Consider the following 22081-nt stretch of genomic DNA (forward strand, 5'->3'; position numbering starts at 1 on the left):
TGTACATTCTGTTTTATGGTGAAATATCTGAATATTCATACCCTTTCCAAAAAAGATCTTGAATATTCATGCTCTTTCTGAGAAAGGGAGGAGACTTTTAGTGTGCATGCTCTGTATTGCACAGTATTGAATGCTATGCTAATTGATTACAATATAGATAAAATGAGGTTTCTGATAGTAGTTCATCAGACTTATTTCCATCTTGGTGGTCACTTGTCTTAACTAGTTTGCCTGTAGTTGCTTATTTTTCTCCTCCTATAACTCGAAGTGAAACTGCTTGACTGTTATCCTAGGGAATCCAGCAGCCTGCCTGTTATTTTGGTTCCTTCTGCCTTGATTTGCTTCAGCCAGATTTACTGCTTCCTTTTATATCATCCCCCACACTGAAGAATTTCCATCCTCCTTAAGCACTGGGCACTCACTGAGCTCTTCAGCTTAAGGCTACTAGACTACCACTTGACCCACAAAGCCACTTCCGGTTTTCTGGTGGTTAATTGTAGATTAAAAGTCTCTAGGACTTTTGTGCCCTGGCTGGCTTTGGACCATGATCCTCAGATCAGTGCCTGGCCTATTTTTATTAAGTAATTGTACCTGGATACAAAGGGATTTCAGTTTCAGAAGTCAGGTTATAAGTGCAATGTACATTTGTCAGTGTGACCCTGGGAAGAAAACTTTTATGAATTCATTTCCGGAAAAAGGAACACAGTGTGAAATATTATTTAAAAGAAGAAAACACATATTATTCCAGAAAGTGTTGACTAAAATTTTGGAACAGTTAGGGACTGGATAAGATAGTAGTTTAACTTATCTATATTTCTAAATGTGTCTAATCATTATTAAGCATTAATGGTGTTACTAGAAAATGATATCATAGAAAAATGATAGAATGCCTGGCTCATTTACCAAGTTTAAATAAGTATTTTTAGATGTAAATTCTGAACAAAATTAATTTATTCAACATATTGCTGATATTCTTCACAAATCTGAAACTAAGGCACAAAGTTGAATTAATTTGCCTCAGCTTACCAGTATTCTTGTTGATTACAGAATAATGCAATAACATACAAAAAGATCAGACAGGTCTGGAGTACTAAGAGTGAGAGAAGAGCAAAACAAGCATGAAATCTTGACTCCCACTGGAAGCTAGAAAGGCAAAAGGACATGGAAGAGATTTCTATATATTTTCACTGTGATGATGCTTAGCATGTTTAAATGCTAATAAATATAATCTAGCGGGGCCAGGAGTTTGACCTAGAGGTAGAATGCTTGCCTGGCATGCATGAAGATCCAGGTTTGATTCCTTGGTAAGCACATACATTGAAAAAGCTGGAAGTGGTGCTGTAGTTCAAGCGGTAGAGTTTTAGCCTTGAGAAAACCCCAGGACAGTGCTTTAGGCCCTGAATTCAAGCTCTGGGACTGGCAAAAATAAAGAATTATCGAGCAACAAGAGAATAATTAGATATAGGTGACAGAAGAGATGGCAAATACTAAACTCTGCATAATGTGAGAGTTTGAGCTACAGAATGCTCATATAGAGTCTGCCAGAATGATAAAGTGCAGATGAAGAACTAAGGTTGGAATTGAGAATTACAGTTATGTCATGTGTCAGTCTATTGAGTTACTTTGCCTATGCCTTTTTTTTTTTTTTTGGCTGTTCTGGGGCTTGAACTCAGGGCGTGGGCATTGCTACTGAGCCTCTGTACTCTATCTAGTGCTCTACAGCTTCAGGCACAGCACCATTTCCAGCTTTTTTGAGTAGTTTATTGGAGATGAGAATCCCGTGGGGACATTTCTGCCCAGGCTGGCTTCAAAGCACCATCCTCAGATCTCAGACTACTGAGTAGCTAGAATTACCAGTGGGAGCCACTGGTGCCTGGCTATAGTGTCCTATAGTCCCATAACCCTAGTCAACTGTGGCCTGAAAAAATTAAATCTAGTCACATCTGAGAATATGGACAGGAAGGAAAGTATTTGGAGTCTTAAGGGAAAATGTGGTGACTGCAAAGTGCCAGAGAAGAAATGAAATAATGCTTTCCTGAGTTGTTTAAATTTAAGCAGATAGTGAAACCCAATTGGTACAAATTCAAGCCTGGAACCAAGAGAAGGTATAGAAAGACTTAAAAACTGACTCACAGAAAGAGGAATTGGATAGAGAGAGACATAGTTCCCACAGCTCTTTCACATTAAAGAAAATGAAAATATGCAACTTAAAAAAATAGTAATAACATCATACTTGAAAAATATAAACTTGAACTGAATACTGATAGCTAATGCTTGTAATTATAGCTATTTAAAAAGGGGAGATCTGAGGATATAAATTTAAAGTCAACCAGGACAAAAAAACTATAAACTCATTTTCAATTAATCAGGAAAAAATACTGGACTGGAGGTGTGACTTAAGTGGTAGAATGCCAGCCATAAGTGAAAAAACAAGCAAGAACTACAAGTTCAAGCCCTGATACTAACACACATAAAAAAAAAGAATATAAAATTGTTCTATATCGGGCCGGGAGTTTGGCCTAGTGGTAGAGTGCCTGCCTAGCATGCACGAATACCCGGGTTCGATTCCTCGGCACCACAGACATAGAAAAATGCCGGAAGTGGTGCTGAGGCTCAAGTGGTTGAGCTCTAGCCTTGAGAAAGTCCAAGGACAGTGCTCAGGCCCTGAGCTCAAGCCCAGGACTGGCGCAAAAAAAAAAATAAATAAATAAAAAAAATTGTTCTATGTGCTTGCATTTGCAGTGATTTTTCAGATTGCTTACTCATTGAATTCTAAGTCCAAAAGAGCCTTATATATTTTCATTGATACTCTAATAAGGAGAAATCAAACTCCAGAGCACAACTTTTAGTAGTATGGTCAAAACTCAAAATGCAGGTTATTTACATCATAATTTATTGTTCATTCAATAACACCATGCTTAAATATTGTGATCATGTAAGACCTTCACCTCATTCGTTCTTATGTTGTTCATTTCATTTCACTTTTTGGGCTAATACTGGGGCTTGAATCTAGGGCCTTGGCTTCATCCTTCAAGGCTGGAGCTCTACCACTTGAGCCACACCTCTACTTCCACTTTTCTTATAATGTGCATTCATCCATTTTACTTAAGTAGTCATTTTCAGATTTTTCGCTATCCTAGTGACTCTTACTAATCCTCAGCATTTAATTGTTTTTTTTTGGGGGGGGGGGAGTTGTCCATTGTGGGACTTGAACGCTGGTCCCTGAGCTCTTCAGCTCAAGGCTACTGCCTTGAGCCACAATGCCACTTCTGGTTTTCTGGTGGTTAATTGGAGATAATAGTCTCACTATTTTAGTGTCTCGGCTGGCTTTGAACTGCTATCCTCAGATCTCAGCCTCCTAAGTAGTTAGAATTATAGGAGTGAGGGGCGGGGAGTTTGGCCTAGTGGTTAAAGTGCTTGCCTGGCATGCACGAAGACCCGGGTTCTATTCCTTGGTACCACATACATAGACAAAAGCTGGAAATGGTGCTGAGGCTCAAGTGGTAGAGCTCTAACCTTGAGAAAGTCCAAGGACAGTGCTCAGTCCCTGAGCTAAAGCCCAAGACTGGCAAAAATAAATAAAGATATTTAATCTAAATTTTTTGTCTGATTTAAATGTAGACTGTTAGCTACATGGTCTGCAAAATATGTTAAGGTGAATCTACCAACTATGTTACTTTGTTTTAATAAATATTAATGATAAAGGGGTATGATAAATAGTTTGATTTAAGATTATATAGGAACTGCCTTTAAATTTCTTTATTTAATTTTTCTTCATTTAGAATGTTTTAATGAAACCTTTTAAAGTCTAAAAATTCAGGTCAAGTGATAGTTCATCATCATTCTCAGGATGTAACTTTGGCCAGTTGAATCCATTTTCAAATATGAAATTGAAACTGAATTGTGTATGAAGTTAAAAATAAATATTTAATAATTCAGTGTTGTACTTCTGGGTATAGATTTTATTAAGTTATCAAAGGAAACAATGGTAGAATGAGGACAGAATTGGGCAACTGTCAGTTAAGAGGGAAATGTGTACCTGACTTTCAAGACAGAACTAGATTGAAGATTTCTGAGTCTAAGACTTTTGCCTAGGTATCCTATGATAAATTTGCTTAGGATTGATTTTCTTTATTAATAGAATAAAAGATTTATGCATGCAGGAATGGCTTACAGAATAACTACCATGTGTTCTTATTCCAGATCAAAACCTCTTTAAGCCTTTTATGCTCTTCTCTATTGTATACTTAGTTTTTCTTAGAGACAATATACACTGTATACTTCATGGTAAGGCTTTTTTTTAGTTTATCTTGTCTATGCAAACCATGCACACACACACACACACACACACACAGAGACAGAGACAGAGAGAGAGCCAGAGAGAGATACAGAGAGAGAAGTGAGGCTGATATCCTAACACATCTACACAGATTTCCATTTGATAACTTATCAGCTATTAAAATATGAAATGAAAAAGATCTTTAGAACACACTAATTAAATAGCTGGTATGTCTAAGCTATGAAATCAGTACATTATCTAGTTATCTCTCCTACTGTAGGTATTCTTCAGAACCACCTGTCAACTTCTCTTCAAATCAGTTTGCTTATGCCAAACTGTAACAACACATTCCAGTTAGGGAGTTACATTTCAAAATAGTCCATCCATCATATCCTTGGCCTTCGATAAATATTGCTATACCAGAAGACCCATTCATGTCACCAGATTTCTCAATTTTTTAATTTTTATTTTTTAATATATTCTGCTTTTCAAATGTTGGCAACTATTATGAGTTTGTAAGAACACTCTGAAGTCTAAGAAAATCATTCTGTAAATCAGACTGCTAATTTGCAAACCTCTACTCTAAGAAGTGCAAGCATATCTAGAATAGAAAACAAATTTTTAGGCTCACAATATTATAGATGAACAATTTGAAACTTCTTCCTTTAAGATCAACATACAAGAATGTTTATCACTGAACTTAGTCTCCAAGTTAATAACTCTTAAGTCCATTTCTTTGGCCATTTCCCCATCAAGAATACCTAAAGGTTGTGCTGACTAGCCATTGGAAGTAGAACTTGATGTTGGGTATGCTGGTTTATGTCTATAATCCCAACTACTTAGGAGATTAGTAGAATTGCTGTTCCAGGCTAGCTAGGAAAAATATTAATAGGACCCTGTCTCAACAAATAATCTGGTGTACTAGTGTTCACTGGTGATTCTACCTATGAGTGGGATCTCATGGCAAAAATGCAAGATGCTACTTGAAGAAGAGAGAGGGGGGGAAGAAGGTAGGAAGGAAGGAAAAAGAAAAAGAGATGGAAGGAAGGGAAAAAAGAGAATAAGAAAAACTTGATGATTGCTGGGGGCTGGGTGGCTCACACCTGTAATCCTAGCTACTCAGGAGGCTGCGATCTGAGATTATGGTTTAAAACCAAACCTAGCATGAAAGTCCATGACACTCTTATCCCCAATTAACAACCAGAAAACCTGAAGTGGTGCTGTGGCTGTACTTCTGGTAGGGTGATAGCCTTGAGCCAAAGAGCTCAGGGACAGCTCCCATGCCCAGAGTTCAAGTCCTGTGGCAAAGAAAGGGAGGGAGGGAGGGAGGGAAGGAGAGAGAGAGAGAGAGAGAGAGAGAGAGAGAGAGAGAGAGAGAGAGAGAGAGAGAGAGAGAGAGAGAGAGAGAGAGAAGAGGAGAGGAGAGGAGAGGAGAGGAGAGGAGAGGAGAGGAGAGGAGAGGAGAGGAGAGAGGCTGAGACTTGATGTACTTGGGGAAATAGCATTGTTATAAGTAGAGAGAGAGAGAGAGAGAGAGAGAGAGAGAGAAGAGGAGAGGAGAGGAGAGGAGAGGAGAGGAGAGGAGAGGAGAGGAGAGGAGAGGAGAGGAGAGGAGAGGAGAGAGGCTGAGACTTGATGTACTTGGGGAAATAGCATTGTTATAAGTGACCCAATAAACATTTTAAGCTACTACACTACTCTCTTAAGACCTTGTTTAAAAAATGTTTTATTTGTATATATGAAGAATATAATGAGCTTCTTAATTAAAGTCACTTCTCATCCTCAGCAGTTCCTAACACAAATAGATTCCTTATCTCAAACTCTATCCCCTACTTTATATATACAAATTGCAGGCTTCTGTTCTGAAAAATCTATTTGTGCAAGAAGCATAATTTATTTAGATTTAGTACCTTATAGAAAGGAAAACTAAAGATTATCATTTTAGTAGAGTTTTATTTTTGTGGCTGCATATATGAAATTGTGATGTACCAATTTTGACCCAAATCAGGAAGAGACATTTAAAATTCATTACTCTCCTCACACCTTGGCCGGCTTCCTACCTTCTGAATATTTTGATTCTTTGTCCTTTCTGTATCAAGTTACTTAGTACTGTCAGAAGTGTTATGTTAGTGATGAGGTGCTTATGAATGAGGAAGGCAGAAAAAAACCTTGAGAGCATAGACAATGTTTGGGGAGACTCAAAAAAATTAGTTAGAATTGTATTTTTTTGTAAAATGTTTTATATATGCAGACAAATTAGTGTGAAGTAAATCAACCTTAAATCAACCTTAAAATTTCCTTTTTTTTTTTTTTTTTTTTTTGCCAGTCCTGGCTTGAATTTAGGGCCTGAGCACTGTCCTTGGGCTTTCTCAATGCTAGAGCTCTACCACTTGACCCACAGAACCACTTCCAGCTTTTTTCTATGTGTGTGGTACCGAGAAAACAAACTGAGTCTTCATGCATACTAGGCAAGCACTCTACCACTAGGCCAGACTCCCGGCCACAAGATTTCCTTTATACATTGTTTTCAAAGACAGTAGGCCAGAAATTTTTGTTGCCATTGTGAATAAATCCCTATTCTTTTTTTTTAAAGAATTTATTAACATTGATTTTTACATCCTATTTTAAATGACAAATTTAACATACAAGTGTTCAAGGAGGGAATCTATTTACAATCACTGGGACTTAGTATTTAGAACTTAATCAAAATTAGCTAAGGGTTTGTATGTCATTGAAACATATAAATTTATGAAATAAAACATTATGTCTATAGAGTCATAGGTTTTTATGTCTATATAGTTATGTTTATATTTCCATTACCATGTCCATAGCTTTGGGTATGCAGTTATTGAGTCCTCGCTCTTGTACTCTTTGGATTTAATAGCCACATATTAAGGATACCATGCGCCTTTTGATCCTTAGGTCTTGACTTGTCTCACTCAACATGATTTGCTCTAGGTTCATCCACTTCCCTGTGAATGCCATTATTTTATCTTGTCTGTTGGCTATGTAGAATTCCATTGTGTATATATACCACATTTTCTGTATCTATTCATCTGCAGTAGGGCATCTGGATTGTTTCCATTGCCTGGCTATTGTGAATAGTGCAGAGATGAACATAGCTGAGCAGGTGTCCTTATAATATCTTGGGTCATGATGTTCAGGATAAATGCCCAGAAGTGGTATGGCAGGATTGTAGGGAAGGTCTATTTTCAGTTCTTTAAGAAACCTCCACACTGCTTTCCAGAGTGGCTGACCTAGTCTGCATTCCCACCAGCAGTGTAGTAGGGTTCCTTTTTCTCCACAACCCCGCCAGCAACTGTCATTGTCTGAGTTCAAAATCTTGGCCATTCTTGTTGGGGTAAGGTGGTATCTTAGGGTTGTTTTTATTTGCATTTCCTTTATGACCATAGATGATGAACATTTTCCATATGCTTTTCTGCCATTTTAATCTCTTCTTCTGATAAGTCTCTCTTTAGTTCCCTTACCCATTTAGTGAATGGTTTATTGGGTTTTGGGGGGATTAGTTTCTTGAGTTCCCTGTAGGTACTGGATATTAAGCATTTGTCAGATGTATTGTTGGTGAATATCTTTTCCCAGTTGATTGGCTGTCTCTCTACTTTTGCGACTATGTGTTTATCTGTACAGAACCTTTTTATTTTTAGGTAGTCCCATTTATCGAGTCTCTCTCCAATTTGTTGTGACCCTGGGATTCTGTTGAGGAATCTTTTGCCTGTGCCTATGAGTTCCATTGTCTCTCCTACTTTATCATGTAGCAGTTTCACGGTTTCCAGTCTGACGTTGAGGTCTTTGATCCACTTTGAGTTAATGCTTGTGCATGGCGAAAGGCTAGGGTCAATTTTTAGTTTTCTGCATGTGGCTGCCCAGTTTTGCCAGCACCAAAATTGAATAGACTGTATTTGTTCCACTGTATATCTTTGGCTCCTTTGTCAAGTACAGGTTGCCTATAGGTATGTGGTTCTATTTCTGGGTCTTCTATTCTGTTCCACTGATCTTCTGTTCTGTTTTTGTGCCAATACCAAGCAGTTTTTGTTATTATGGCTCTATAGTAGAGTTTGAAGTCTGGTATTGTAATACCACCAGCATTGCTCTTTTTGCCTAGAATTGTTTTGGCTATTCTAGGTCTTGTTCCATATGAATCTTTGGATTATATCTTCTATTTCCGTAAAGAACGTCTTTGGGATTTTGATGGGGATTGCATTGAATTTGTATATCAATTTTGGCAGTGTAGCCATTTTCACGATGTTGGTTAAATCCCTATTCTTAAGGAGAATTTATGGACATATTGAGCCCTAGAACTAGATGGAAACTTTTTTGTTGATTAGAAAAACATTCCTGTTTTTTTTTCCCTGTTGGAACCTTTTTTTTAACATAATAAAAATGCATCATTAATAGCAAGAGGAAATTAAACTAATGAAATATTTATTCCTTTCTGGGCAGGGTATGCTTTGTTCTCCTTTTCTTTTCTTGCTTTCTTTCATTTGCCAGTCCTGGAGCTAAAACTTAGGGCCTGGGCACTGTCTTCAGGCTTTCTCAAGGCTAGTGCTCTACCACTTGTACCTCAGCATCACTTTTTTTCTGTGTATGTGGTACTGAGGAATAGAATCCTGGGCTTTGTGCATGCTAGATGAGCACTGTGCCACTAGGCCATGCTCCTGGCACAGTTTCTTTTTCTTTGATTTTTGGATAAATTCGACACTATCTGAATAAGACAAATGTATTAAAACTAGATAGAGGGTGAATTTTATTTACATATTGATGTCACTATAGCTTAAATATTTATATGAGAATGCTGTAAGAAACAAATGCAAAATTCTTCAATAAGTAAAAATGATTTTCTTTCTGCATAACTATTGATTACATTATTAAAATGTTAGTACTTTCTGAAGTGTGAAAATATGAGAATCTTAAATATACACATAAATGCATACACTTAAGAGAGGTAGCTATGATTGCTTTCATTTTGAGTTACAGTTTACTAAAGATTGTAAGAAATGTCATTGTTGGGCTAGAGCCAAGGTAATGTGGTAAAGGTAATGAAGTCAAACTCCAGTTTTGTCAAAAACAAAAAGGAATAAACTTTAAAATATCAAACACATTAAATAATTAACATACAAAAATATTTGTTATGTCTGGCTTACTTCATTTAATATGTTTTTTTCCAAGTCTTTCCATTACCTTAAGAATGGTACAATATCATTCTTTCAGATGAAAGTATGGAATTCCATTATGTATATATGCCACATTTTTTTGACCCATTTATCCACTGAGAGGCATCTGAGTTGATTCCATGTCTTGACTCTTTCCTCCAGTTAATTACCAAAAAAGCCAGAAATAGAGCTGTGACTCAGTAGAAGAGTACTAGTCTTGAGCAGAAAAGCTCTGAGACAGCATGTAGGCTCCTGAGTTTAAGCTTCAGAATCAGCACACACATGCAAAAAGATGCTCCAATATAGGCTTTGAGGTATATAGAACATATGCTAGCAGCCTTATTAGCACTTGTATATAAATGGTACTTAAAATATGAAATTATATGATAATTTTAGGACTTTACGTGATACAAAAAGTGAAAATTTTTTAAAAAGTGAAAATTACTATGGAATGAGGTTCTGATGAGTGGATAGAGAAAGAGGAACTAGAGACAAAGATAGAACTGAGAGCTAAAAGGAAAATCAGTAGCTTCTAGAAGTTCTACTGAAGCTTTTCTAGGGAGTGGTAGTTTTGGCAGTTTTATTTGAGATCCTAAAAAGAATTAAATCCAGTCAAGAGCTGAAATTGAAAAGTACCTCACTATAGTCTACTTTCCACTTGACAATGCATTAGAAAAGCAAAAGTTTTTTTTTAATCATTAGTCTTTTTATTTGATAACACTACATCCTTTTGTATTTTATACAAGATTAGGAAATATGTTTCTTTTTTTTGAAAACGTATGTTTCTATATAAAGGAATTGATCAAAATCTTTGGGTTACATGCAAATTTTCTATTCTGTAAGCCTTTGAATAGAAATTTAACTCGTGTGTAAAGTGATTTTTAGAAAAGTACAATGCTCTTCAGTTTTCTATTTTCAGTTGAAAATCATAATTTGGATTAAAAATAGCAAACCCCTGGGCCGGGAGTTTGGCCTAGTGGTAGAGTGCTTGCCTAGCATGCACGGAAGACCCGGGTTCGATTCCTTGGTACCATATAAATAGAAAAAAAAGCCGGAAATGGTGCTGAGGCTCAAGTGGTAGAGCTGTAACCTTGGGAAAGTCCAAGGACAGTGCTCAGGCCCAGAGCTCAAGCCAAGGACTGGCAAAAAAAAAAAAAAAAAAAGAAAGAAAAAAAGATAGTGAACCCTGAACTTGTGCATCCAAAGATATGGATGCAGCCAAAATTGGAATATGTGAGTGGATGCTTAATGAGGGAGCCTCAGGATTTGAAAACAATTCAGAGAAATGGAACTTTGCTTTTTGATGTCTTCAGCAAAGCTGGATAAATTATTTTAGCTTCCTTAGCTAGGATTATGGGCACAAGCCACCAGTGCTCAGGTCTTTACCTAGCTGTTTTGAATCTTTGTACTAAGATTCCTCCCTAATTTTGTTTATTGCCTCTATTTTCCCTGTCTACAAACTGTTTGACCACTTTTGTGTTATGCTTACAAATTTCCTGCTAGTAAGCTAGTATAGTGATATCTCTCATTCTGTGCAACAGTATCTCATTGTGTGCAACATCTTTGTGATATTTGTCACTGTCAACCCTATACTCTGTAAAAGGACATTTAATTTAAGGATAAATCAGTCTTGCTGGAGATATATAAAAGAAGCCTAATGCTGTCTTATCTACTTAAACTCATTCAGTGTCTAAACTAGGAAATCGCTACAGGGCTCATTTTAGAAAAATCTAGCACATTTAGATGGCTATAGATTGATTGTGACCTGTATGGTCTTTGAATACCTGAAGACCAAACTATTCCAGTTTTGTAGTTGTTTTTTTTTTCCCCCCTCAGTTATTCTACACTGGTTCAATAGGCTGCCACAATGCATTTTAGCTGCATATCAGCCTACTCTGAAGGTACCTACCCATCTGAGCTCTTAGTATTACTAGTATTACTAGCCTGTTGTTATCAGCAAGTACTCAGGTTTAAAAAGTTAAGGAACTTGAAGGGCTGGGAGTTTGGCCTAGTGATAGAGTGCTTGCCTAGCATGCTTGAAGACCCAGGTTTGATTCCTCTGTACTACATACATAGAAAAAGCTGGAAGTGGTGCTGCTACTCAAATGGTAGAGCTCTAGCCTTGAGAAAGTCCAAGTACAGTGCTTAGGCCCTGAGCTCAAGCCCAGGACTGGCAATAAATAAATAAAGTAAGTAAGTAAGTAAGTAAGTAAGTAAGTAAGTAAGTAAGTAAAGGATCTTGGAGTTGAGCACAGGGAAGATTAAGTTCCAGTGAAGCTGGCATGTTTCAAAATAGCCCAAATTCTTCTCATTCCATTATGAATGCATTGATGACTCTAAAATTCTCTCTCTAATCCTTAACACTACTCTGACTCATATAACCAGTGCTGTACTCAATAATGTGACTTGGTTATCTTTTAGCTATCTGAAACAGAAACTGAATTGATTGCCATCCTGGACCTGTTCCTCTTCCAATCTTTTCTGTTAATGGTGCTACCAATCCTTTTTTGCAGTGAATTGCCTTAATCTTGAGTTACTCCTGATTTATTTCTCTTTTATAATACTTCTGAACTCATATCCAATTGATTTATGGCTCATCAATTGAATAACCAAGACTACTTTCAAAATATTCCTTAAACAAAGTACTTCCTAACCCACTTCCACCTATATCAGTCATCATATATCATTGCTTCATTTCTCATGACTCCTTGACTACTTTCTTTGATTCTGCAAACTATTTTTTTGAAAGGTAACATATTCAAAAGATCCCAAGAAAATTCATCTGCATAGCATTATTTGTAAATTCTTCATGATTGCGAGCCCAGCTCTTTCCATCTGTATTTCCTTCCCTTCTCCTTGTGCACTGAGCTATAACTTCCTTGCCCTTTTAAATTACATTAACAACTATCTCAAGGTCTGTGTACTTGCTCATCACTTTATTGAAAATATTATTCCTTCAGATTTTCTCATGAAATTTGTCCTAATCAGATTCGTTCAGATTGCCTATTAGAGAAGCTGTTCCTTATCACTAACCTAGCACCTTCCTTTCTATCCCTATTCTGCCTTGTTTCCACTAAATTCATATTTATTTATATTTCCCCTTTTTCTTTCAGTCCATCTTCCATGAGAGAAAGGGCTTCTAAATTCATTGCTATATCTGTAGTACCTAGAAAACTGCTAGTTATATAGTAAGACCCCAATAAATAATATACAAATAATGTTAAAGAGTGATCCTTTTGCAAGTTTAACTTAGATTTTAATGTGAAACTAGAAATTCATGTGAATTTTATATTTTCCAGGTATTACTTTTTATTTCCATTCTCTAGAATTGTTCTACAACTAAGACCATAGACCTATTTATATGTGTATGTATAAACACACACACACATACACACACACACACGCGCACATAATTTTTTGTAGCATTGGGGGGTTTAACTCAGTGTCTTAGCTTTCTACAAAGTCACTGAAGTCACTCTACCACTTGAGCCACCTTTCCAGTGTCACAGAGTTTATCTTTCACCTAAAATATTTGTGTTTTAGCCAGTGATTGTATATAGAGATTCCCTTCTTGAACACTTGTTTGTTAAACATGTCATTTGAAATATGATGTAAAAATCAATGTTAATAAATTCTTTAATAAAAAAGGAAAAAATATTTGTGTTTTATTATTTTCAATATTATTATCCAGGTATGTTATCTAATAATTAGTCTAGAAGTATTTTCTATAGTCCTAGTACTAGAGAGGGGAAAGCAGGAGAACTACAAGTTCAAGGTTAGCTTTAGCTACATAATAAAATCTTGTCTGAGAAACAGAAGCAAACACCTTCCCCCTTTCCTCTCTGCTCCCCAGTTGGTCATAGTATTTGAACTTTGAGCCTGAGTGCTGTGCCTGAGCTGTTCAGCTCTTCAGCTCCTGGCTGCTGCTCTACCATTTGAGCCACAGTGCCACTTCTGGTTTTCTGGTAGTTGATTAGAGATAAGAGTCTCATGGATTTTCATGCCCAAGCTGGATCTAGGATTACAGGCATGAGTCACTGGCACCCAGCAAACAGAAGCAATTTTAAAAACCTAATGGACAGGGATATAGTTCAGTGATGCAGCATTTACTTAGCATGCACAGGGTTTATTAGGGAAACTGACATGCCTTTTCTTTTTAAGAACTGAAATCCACCTTACCTAAAACTTATTCCTTGACAATATATTTACTATATCTTTTTTCTTTTTGTCCGTCATAAGGCTGGACTCAATGCTAGGGCACTGTCCCTGAGCTCAGACTAGTGATCTGCCACTCAGAGCCACAGCTTCACTTCTGGTTGCCTGGTGGTTAATTGGAGATAAGAGTCTCACCAACTTCCCTGCCTGGGCTGGCTTTGAACCTTGATCCTCAGATCGCAACCTCCTAAGAAGTTAGGATTGCAGGTGTGAGCCACTAATGCCCAGCTACTGTAGCTTTTTCATTTGTATTTTATAGTAAAAAAAAAAAAAATCTTGGGGCTGGGAGTTTGGCCTAGTGGTAGAGCGCCTGCCTAGTATGCACAAAGACCCACGTTTGATTCCTCAGTACCACATACATAGAAAAAGCCAGAAGTGGTCCGGTGGCTCAAGGTAGAATTCTAGCCTTGAGGAAAGCCCAAGGACAGTGCTCAGACCCTGAGCTCAAGCCCAGTACTTAAAAAAAAAAATCTTTTAGGAGTGTACAATGTCAAGATCAATGTTGATAAAGAAATAGTAAAATGGAAATAGGGACTTTATTCCTTGTTAGTTTTGGTAACATTCTTGTGATTTTTTTTTTTAATGTTGCTTAGAAATCTCCTCTGTTGAGACTGATGCTTTTTCCTGATAATGTGCTCACTCTCCTAGGATCCAGTAGTCAACCCAACCATACTAAGTGGTCTTTCTCTTTCTCTGCTTTTTCTTCTACTTAGGACCTGAGATTTCATATACTTCTACAAGTAAATTAGTAAGAATGGAGAAAAGAACATTTAACAAAATAATATTAATCAAAAGTCAGCTTGAGTTTTGCACATATCCGGTAGCATATATAATTAGATGTTTGATTTGTGCCAAAATGTGTTTGGCATTTTATTTCTTGGATTTTAATCTGACATTCTTCGCTTCCTTACGCAGGACCAATCTTAAGGTTTAGCATGTGGGTGGAAGTCATTGGAATAGTGACTTGCCATTTTGCTAAAAGTTTTACAGTTCTCTCCATGTGTACATCTAAAGCTCTAACTTTCCCATATAGACATTCTAATTGGAGACATATAAAATCAGCACAGGCCAATTTTCTTTCATACATTCTCTTTTTTAAAAAAATTTATTGTCAGCGTGTTACAGTTACATTCATAAGGTAGTGAGTACATTATTTCTTGAACATTGTCACTCTTCCCATGTTTTTTCCTCATACATTCTTATAACACTTTTTTCTGACTTTAGTATTCTAGTATTTGTAAACTATTTTGTGGTAGGTTACTTCATCACAAATTTTAAGTTAGTTGCCATTAATAAGTAAGAAATTAATTTTTGTTTTTGTTCTTTCCAGGTGTATGGTGGCTGATGAAGTAAGTATTTTCATGTCTTTTTACAATTTTACTAGTTTTTAGTATCTTCTGTTTTTTATATTCCACTTTTTTTCCTGTTTTTTCATGTGATTATATGGCTATCTGTACAGGATATAGGAAGAAATAGGATTATGGGAAGACAGATTAAGAAAGAAAAGAATGTCGGATTTCAAAGGGGATGTAATGTTTTGGGAGTATGAATGTGTGTTTTCAAGTTGGATTTGTGGAATTTTAGTTAATGTTTACCTTATCCAAAATGTAGTAATGTTGCTTAGGATGCCCAAGCATTCTTTGACTATCCTGCAAATAACAGACCCCTTTTCTACTATTGCTTCCTTTTAAAGATTTTTAATTTTTTAATTTTTTTCTATGAATATGAAACTAAATGGCATTTTATAAGTAAACAATCTTATGCATTAAAATGGTATGTACTTAGATTTATATCCATATTAGTGCTTTCTCATTGAAATTGAAACTATGATGTTCTTTCCAGACTTTTTTTGTACATATCAATGAATTCTATTTTTCATGATAATTTGAGAAATGTATTGGTGTTGTTCATGGTACTTTTATGAGTAATAGCAAAACATACTTTTCAAAACTTAGTAGAAGCAAAGAACCAGAATCTCAATTTTATCATTGCTGTAGACTCATTACAAAAATCTTTGAATTGTGGTTTTAGTTACATATAGACTTCCACCAGTAACTCCTCTCTACAGCTTCTTCTTTAACAACTCTTCTTGAAATTGGAAAGGTGACTCAGTTAGTAGAGGACTAGCCAATGAGCAAAAGTAGTTATAGATATCAAGTTTGAGTCTTGGTCTCAGACTAAGAGGAAAAGGAAAAGAATTTTCTTCATTAATAACTCTGCTCCTTGGTTTCTGTGTAGAAAAATTAGCATAGTTTCTCAGTTCATGCTAAGTTTTTGGTTTGAATTCTTCATTCTATAGACACTTCTTTTAGTTAGATGTTATAACTAAATATAATCATGTAATCATTGGCTCTGAATATTTTTATTTTATTTTATTTATTTTTTTTTTTTGTGTGAGTCATGGGGCTTGAACTGGGCCTGGGCACTGTCCCTGAGCTCTTCAGCTCAAGGCCACCACCCTACCCTTGAGCCAAGCCTCACTTCCTGTTTTCTAGGGGTTAATTGGAAGTAAGAGTCTTAGGTCCTTTGGTGCCCTAGTTGGCTTTGAACCTTGATCCTCAGATCTCCTGAGTAGCTAGGATTACAGGTGTGAGCCACCGTGCCTGGTCTCTGGACCTTTTCGGTAATAGAATTTGGAAATAAAACATGGAAATTGAGGAAACTACAACCAGAAATTTCTCTTTTACAGAATGATGTGTTCTAGAAGATTGTTCATGAATTAGTACATTTGAAAGTAAAAAATAACCGCATAAGACTTTTTCAGTCCTCAAACATGTTTTCGTTAAAGAGAAATACAGACTGATTTTTAAAACTTCAAGCTAGGTATAATCATTTCAATTATATATAATATGTCAATTATATATAATATGTAGTATGTATATATATGTAATATATACAATACATGTGTATATAAACGGTCAGACAGATCTTTTTTTTTTTGTCAGTCATGGGGCTTGTACTCTGGGCCTGGGAGCTGCCCCTGAGCTCTTCAGCTCAAGGCTACCAACCTACCCTTGAGCCACAGTGCCACTTCCTATTTTCTGTTGGAGATAAGAGTCTCTCAGACTTTAGTGCCTGGGCTGGCTTTGAACCTTGATCCTCAGATCTCAGCCTTCTGAGATCCTTAATCCTAGCTAGGATTAAGGGCATGAGCCACCGCTCCCGACCATAACAGATCAGTTTTCTGTCCACAGAAAATATATTACAGAAGCTTATACTGTTCTTAATGCTCTCCATAAGTAAACCAGAGGCAAAGCCTTAACAATCTTGATGTCCACTTTTGATGTTATAGAGATTTGAATAGGCTTTTTCTTTTTCTTTTTGCCAGTCCTGGGCTTGAACTCAGAGCCTTGTCACTGTTCTTGGGCTTTCTCAATGCTGGCATTCTTCCACTTGAGCCACAGCACCACTTCTGGCTTTTTCTGTAGATGAGGTACCAAGGAATCAAATCCAGGGCTTTGTGCATGCTAGGCAAGCACTCTATCACTAGGCCGTGCTCTTGGCCCTGAATAGGCTTTTAATCAAGAGAAATCTTAATTGACTGATACAAAGATTGATTAAAATTAACATTTTATCAACCCTAAACCTGTGTTGACTGGTTACATTGTCGAGCAACCTCTATTCTCAGTAAATAGATGAACCATTATACAGAGTTCATGGTCAACTCTTACTTAATAAGTCTTTTTATTATACCAGGTGCTTTTCATCATCTCTTCTTATTTTCAGTTACTTAACACTTCTTATATGTTGAATGATTTATCATCATCTTTTAAAATCTTTTAATTTTTAAAATTTAGTTAGTTTGGGGCTGGAAATTTGGCCTAGTGGTAGAGTGCTTGCCTAGCATGCACAAAGACCCGGGTTTGATTCCTTGGTACTACATACTTAGAAAAAGCCAGAAGTGGTGCTGAGGCTCAAGTGGTAGAGTTCTAGCCTTGAGAAAAATACAGGTCCTCAGGCCCTAAGCTTAAGCCCAGGACTGCCCCCCCCAAAAAAAATTAGTTAGTTTAAAGAGCCATTTAGAATACTTCTCATTTTTTGTGCCGATCTTGGTGAACTCAGGCTTATGCATTGTCTCTGAATCTCAAGGCTAGTAGCTGTACCAATTGAGACACAACTGAATTTTCAGCTTTTGGGTGGTCAATTGAAGAGTCTCAAGAACTTTTGTGCATGGCTGGCTTTGAACCTTGTACCTCAGAGCTCAGCCTCGTGAACAGCTAGGATTACAGGTGTGAGCTATCATACTCTGCATCAATAGATTTTTGAAGATGAATTCTTTTATTTCTATTTGACTTGTGGTTTGTAATGTTAAATCCTACTAATAATGTCAGTTAACAAGAAAAGTCTTGTCTTGGGCTGGGAGTTTGGCCTAGTGGTAGAGTGCTTTTCTAGCATACATGAAGTCCCGGGTTCAATTCCTTGGTACCACATACATAGAAAAGGCAGAAGTGGTGCAGTGGTGCTCTGGCTCCAATGGTAGAGCACTAGACATGAAGAAAACCCAAGGATAGTGCTCAGGCCCAGAGTTCAAGCCCCAGGACTGGCAAAAAATAAATAAAAAAAAAATAAAAGCCTTGTCTTCACAAATAAATACAAAAACAAACTATCGAAATAAATAGGATGATAAAAGATAACAGCTCATTACTACTCCTATACTATTATATTGGTGATGTTGAAATGCTATTTTCAAGGAATATTATTGAGCTGCTGCAGATGAAAGCGAGTAAATTAAAAGTTCTGAAGTAGAAAGAACTTGTATATATGTAAATTATGAACTCTAATTTGACCTTCATTCTCTTTTCTAATGATGTTGGTTTTCTCTTATCACAAAATGGTATTGAAGTTAGAGATGGAAATGAAAATTTTAATTTGGAGGTCAACTATTTTTTGATTGTTAAATTTAATAGTATATTTTGATAATGATGATCATTCAACTCTTTAATAGCTAAAACCTTAAAGGAACGATTTTACTTTTGTGTTATTGAACCTCATATTTTAGAGACACTTGAATATACACTTGGAGTATTGTATAATTTGGCTGTCTGCTGTCCTCTTCCCTCTATATCTTTAGAAACAAATGACTTATTTCACTGATATTCATCCCTCCTTCTTTTAGTATTTTCCCAGTTACTTTATTCTAATGCATTCAGACTTTATTTAATCCATCTACTCTATATAAAGGACAGTCATTCACTTAAATTACAATTTTAATTACAATTTTTTAAAAAGTATAAAAAAGTAAAAAACAAAACCCTGTATATATATATGAGTAGGTATTACTGTATCATAATTGACATAGTATATAAATTTAGTATATAGATTCTGACTTTTATTGTCTGTAGTATCTAATATTGAACCCACAATATTTTCATTTATCCCTTTGACATTCTTTTCATAAGTCCCCTCCCAGACACTTATACACACACACACACACACACAAACACACACACACACACACACACACACACACAGAGGCATGCACACGCACACATGCACTCATGCACATATATATATATATGCACATGTACACACAGACAGAGTTCTCTTTCATTTTTGTCAGTCCTGGGGCTTGAATTCAGGGCCTAGATGTTGTCCCTGAGCTTTTCTGCGTAAGGCTAGTGCTCTAGCACACTTTATAGTTTTACTTGAGGTTTTCTGGTGGTTAGTTGTAGGAAAGAATCCCATGGACTTTCCTGTCTGGTCTTGCTTTTTGTGTTGTTGTTTGTTTGTTTGTTTTTTCCCTAGTCTTGAGGCTTGAACTCAGAGCCTGGGCATTGTCCCTGAGCTTCCTTTGTTCAATGCTAGCACTCTACCACTTGAATCACAACACCACTTCTGGCTTTTTCTGATCATGTGTTACTGAGGAATCAAACCCAAGGCTCATAGTAGGCACACACTCAACCACTAAGCCACATTCCCAGTTCCCTGGTCTGGCTTTGAACCACAGTCCTCAGTTCTCAGCCTCCTAAGTTGTTAGGATTATATGTGTGAGCCATTAGCTCTGGCTTTCTTTAGTTTACTTCCTATAACATTTTGCAGAGAGGAGGGCTTCATGCATGCTAAGCAAGCATAATATCACTAAGTCAAATCCTCAGCACCAAATATACCATTTCTGTCATTCCTTTTTTCAAAAGAAAAGGGAACTGCTTGTCAAGGTGGAAATAATTCATGGTTTGACTTGTTTGGTGACTATTTTGAAACAAATTAATAAGTGAATATTTGTGATTAGAGATTGTATATATATCATACAGGGAGTAGAGATTAGGCAACATGTTCAATGCTGTTAAAAGTACTTAAGTACAAGTACTTCTGCACATAAAAGCCAAACTTTATCAGTTACTCTATAGCTAGAAGTCTGTGGATGTTCATAGAAACAAAAGAGAATCTCCTTAGAAGGAGGTTGTGTTCAGGAGACCTGAAAATCAATGTGATGATACAAATTCTCCCAACATCACCTTTATCAATTTAAAAATGGACAGATAGAGAACCTCAAGCATGTGTTCTATGACTTGAACCATTCCCCACCTCTTTTCTGTTTTTAGTTTAGTTAATTTTTCAGATAGATTCTTAGGGTCTTTTTTGCCACAATCAGCCTTGGACCATGATCTTTCTACCTGACTTCCAGATCTGGGTTTATAGGTGTAAGCCATTTGTATTTGTAAATAAAAAATACTTAGAAATGTTTTTCCAGTCAGTTCCCTTCCTCTTTCCTTTACTTGCTAGTCCTGGTGCTTGAACTCAGGGCCTGGGAGCTGTCTCTGAGGTTGTTTTGGTTTACCACTTAAACCACAGCTCACTTTGGTTTTTTGGTGGTTAATGGGAGATAAGAGTCTCAAGGTATTTGCTGCTCAATCTGGCTTTGAAATGTGATCCTCAAACCTCAGCCTCCTGAGTAACTAATATTCCAAGCCTGAGCTATCTTGTCTGGCAATTCTTCAAACAATGTATTTCATAGAGTACTAGATGAAGTATAGACTTGATATAGGTGATTTTGATATAGGTGAAGTATACGTTACCAGTTTTGTTTTTTTGTTGTTGTTGTTTTTGTTTTTTGCCAGACCTGGGCTTGAGTTCAGGGCCTGAGCACTGTCCTTGTACTTTCTCAAGGCTAGCACTCTACCACTAGGCCAAACTCCTGGCCCATAAGTTACCAGTTTTTTGAAATATAGATTTGATGTTGATGATTTTGATGTAAGTGAAGTATAGATTACCAGTTTTTTTCTTTCATTGTCCTTTGACAGCTTATTGATAAACCCAAAGTCATCTAGATTTTTCTCGTTATCTTCTATGTATTGTATGTTTTCTAGTATGTATTAATATTTGTGAAAATTATCCATATCTAATTTTAATTTTACAGATGGATACCTTATTTTCCATTGTTCTAGTACCATTTATTGATCAGACTATCCTTTCACCATCTAATTGCTTTTCTTTCTTTGTCAACTATCAAAGAAGAAAAAAAGATCAATTGATTATATTTGTAGTTCTATATATATATCCTGCCAGTAGAATTATGTTTCTTAAACTTGCCCTGTTGCCTACAGAATCAAGCACTTCATAAGCCTGCCAATTCTCTTACATTTTTATTTTATACCATTTTCTGGCAGAAATTCTAATAATACTTCCATTTTCCATTTAATAATTTCTATCAACAACTATCAAAACCAATTAAGCCAGGTGTGGTGGCTCACATGTTTAATCCTAGCTACTAAGGAGGCTGAGATCTGATGATCAAAGTTCAAAGCCAGCCTAGGCACAAAAGGACCTAAGACTCTTATCTCCAATTAACTCCTAGAAAATGGGAAGTGGGGCTTGGCTCAAGGGTAGGAAGGCAACCTTGAGCTGAAGAGCTCAGGGATGGCGCCCAGGCCATTTCAAGCCTCGTGACCAACCAACCAACAAACAAACAAATTAAACAGATCTCTAATGCTCAATAATGTCAGATTTAAAGGAGATAATAATACTTTTCTTGTGATATTTCTTTATAAAGAATAGTATCTCAATTATTAGACATTTAAATTTATTCCCATTTTATTCTATTCCAAAATACTGTGTTTAAAAAAATATGGTCTGGGGCCGGGAGTTTGGCCTAGTGGTAGAGTGCTTGCCTAGCATGCACGAAGACCCGGGTTCGATTCCTCAGTACCCCACATACATAGCAAAAAGCTGGAAGTGGTGCTGAGGCTCAAGGGGTAGAGTGCTGGCCTTGAGAAAGTCCCAGGACTGGCAAAAAAAAAATATGATTTATGCCATTCTTGGTTAATGAGTTACTTTCTCTGTATCCCTTCAGTTTAAGCCCATCATTTTTGTCCTTTTTCCCGTAGCACTATGTCTGTACCTCATGACCTGTTAGTACCTCTGTGTACTCTTATTTTCTGATGTAATTTGAATAGTGTTCTGATGTTGCCTGCCTTTT

The 22081-nt window shown here is 36.6% G+C and overlaps 1 protein-coding gene across 2 annotated transcripts in view; it reads left to right on the top strand.

The window, feature by feature from the left end:
- Window positions 1-22081, top strand: part of Zranb3 (zinc finger RANBP2-type containing 3) — a 140816-nt gene that overhangs the window by 26606 nt on the left and 92129 nt on the right. For both annotated transcript variants that reach the window (XM_090342891.1, XM_090342892.1), the window contains exon 3: window positions 14996-15014. In XM_090342891.1, coding sequence (XP_090199017.1) covers window positions 14996-15014 — 19 coding nt within the window. The remainder of the gene's footprint in view (window positions 1-14995; window positions 15015-22081) is intronic.

The sequence above is a fragment of the Megascapheus bottae genome, chromosome 12 (assembly GCF_031878675.1).
Source record: "Megascapheus bottae isolate mThoBot1 chromosome 12, mThoBot2.hap1, whole genome shotgun sequence".
NCBI lineage: Eukaryota > Metazoa > Chordata > Mammalia > Rodentia > Geomyidae > Megascapheus > Megascapheus bottae.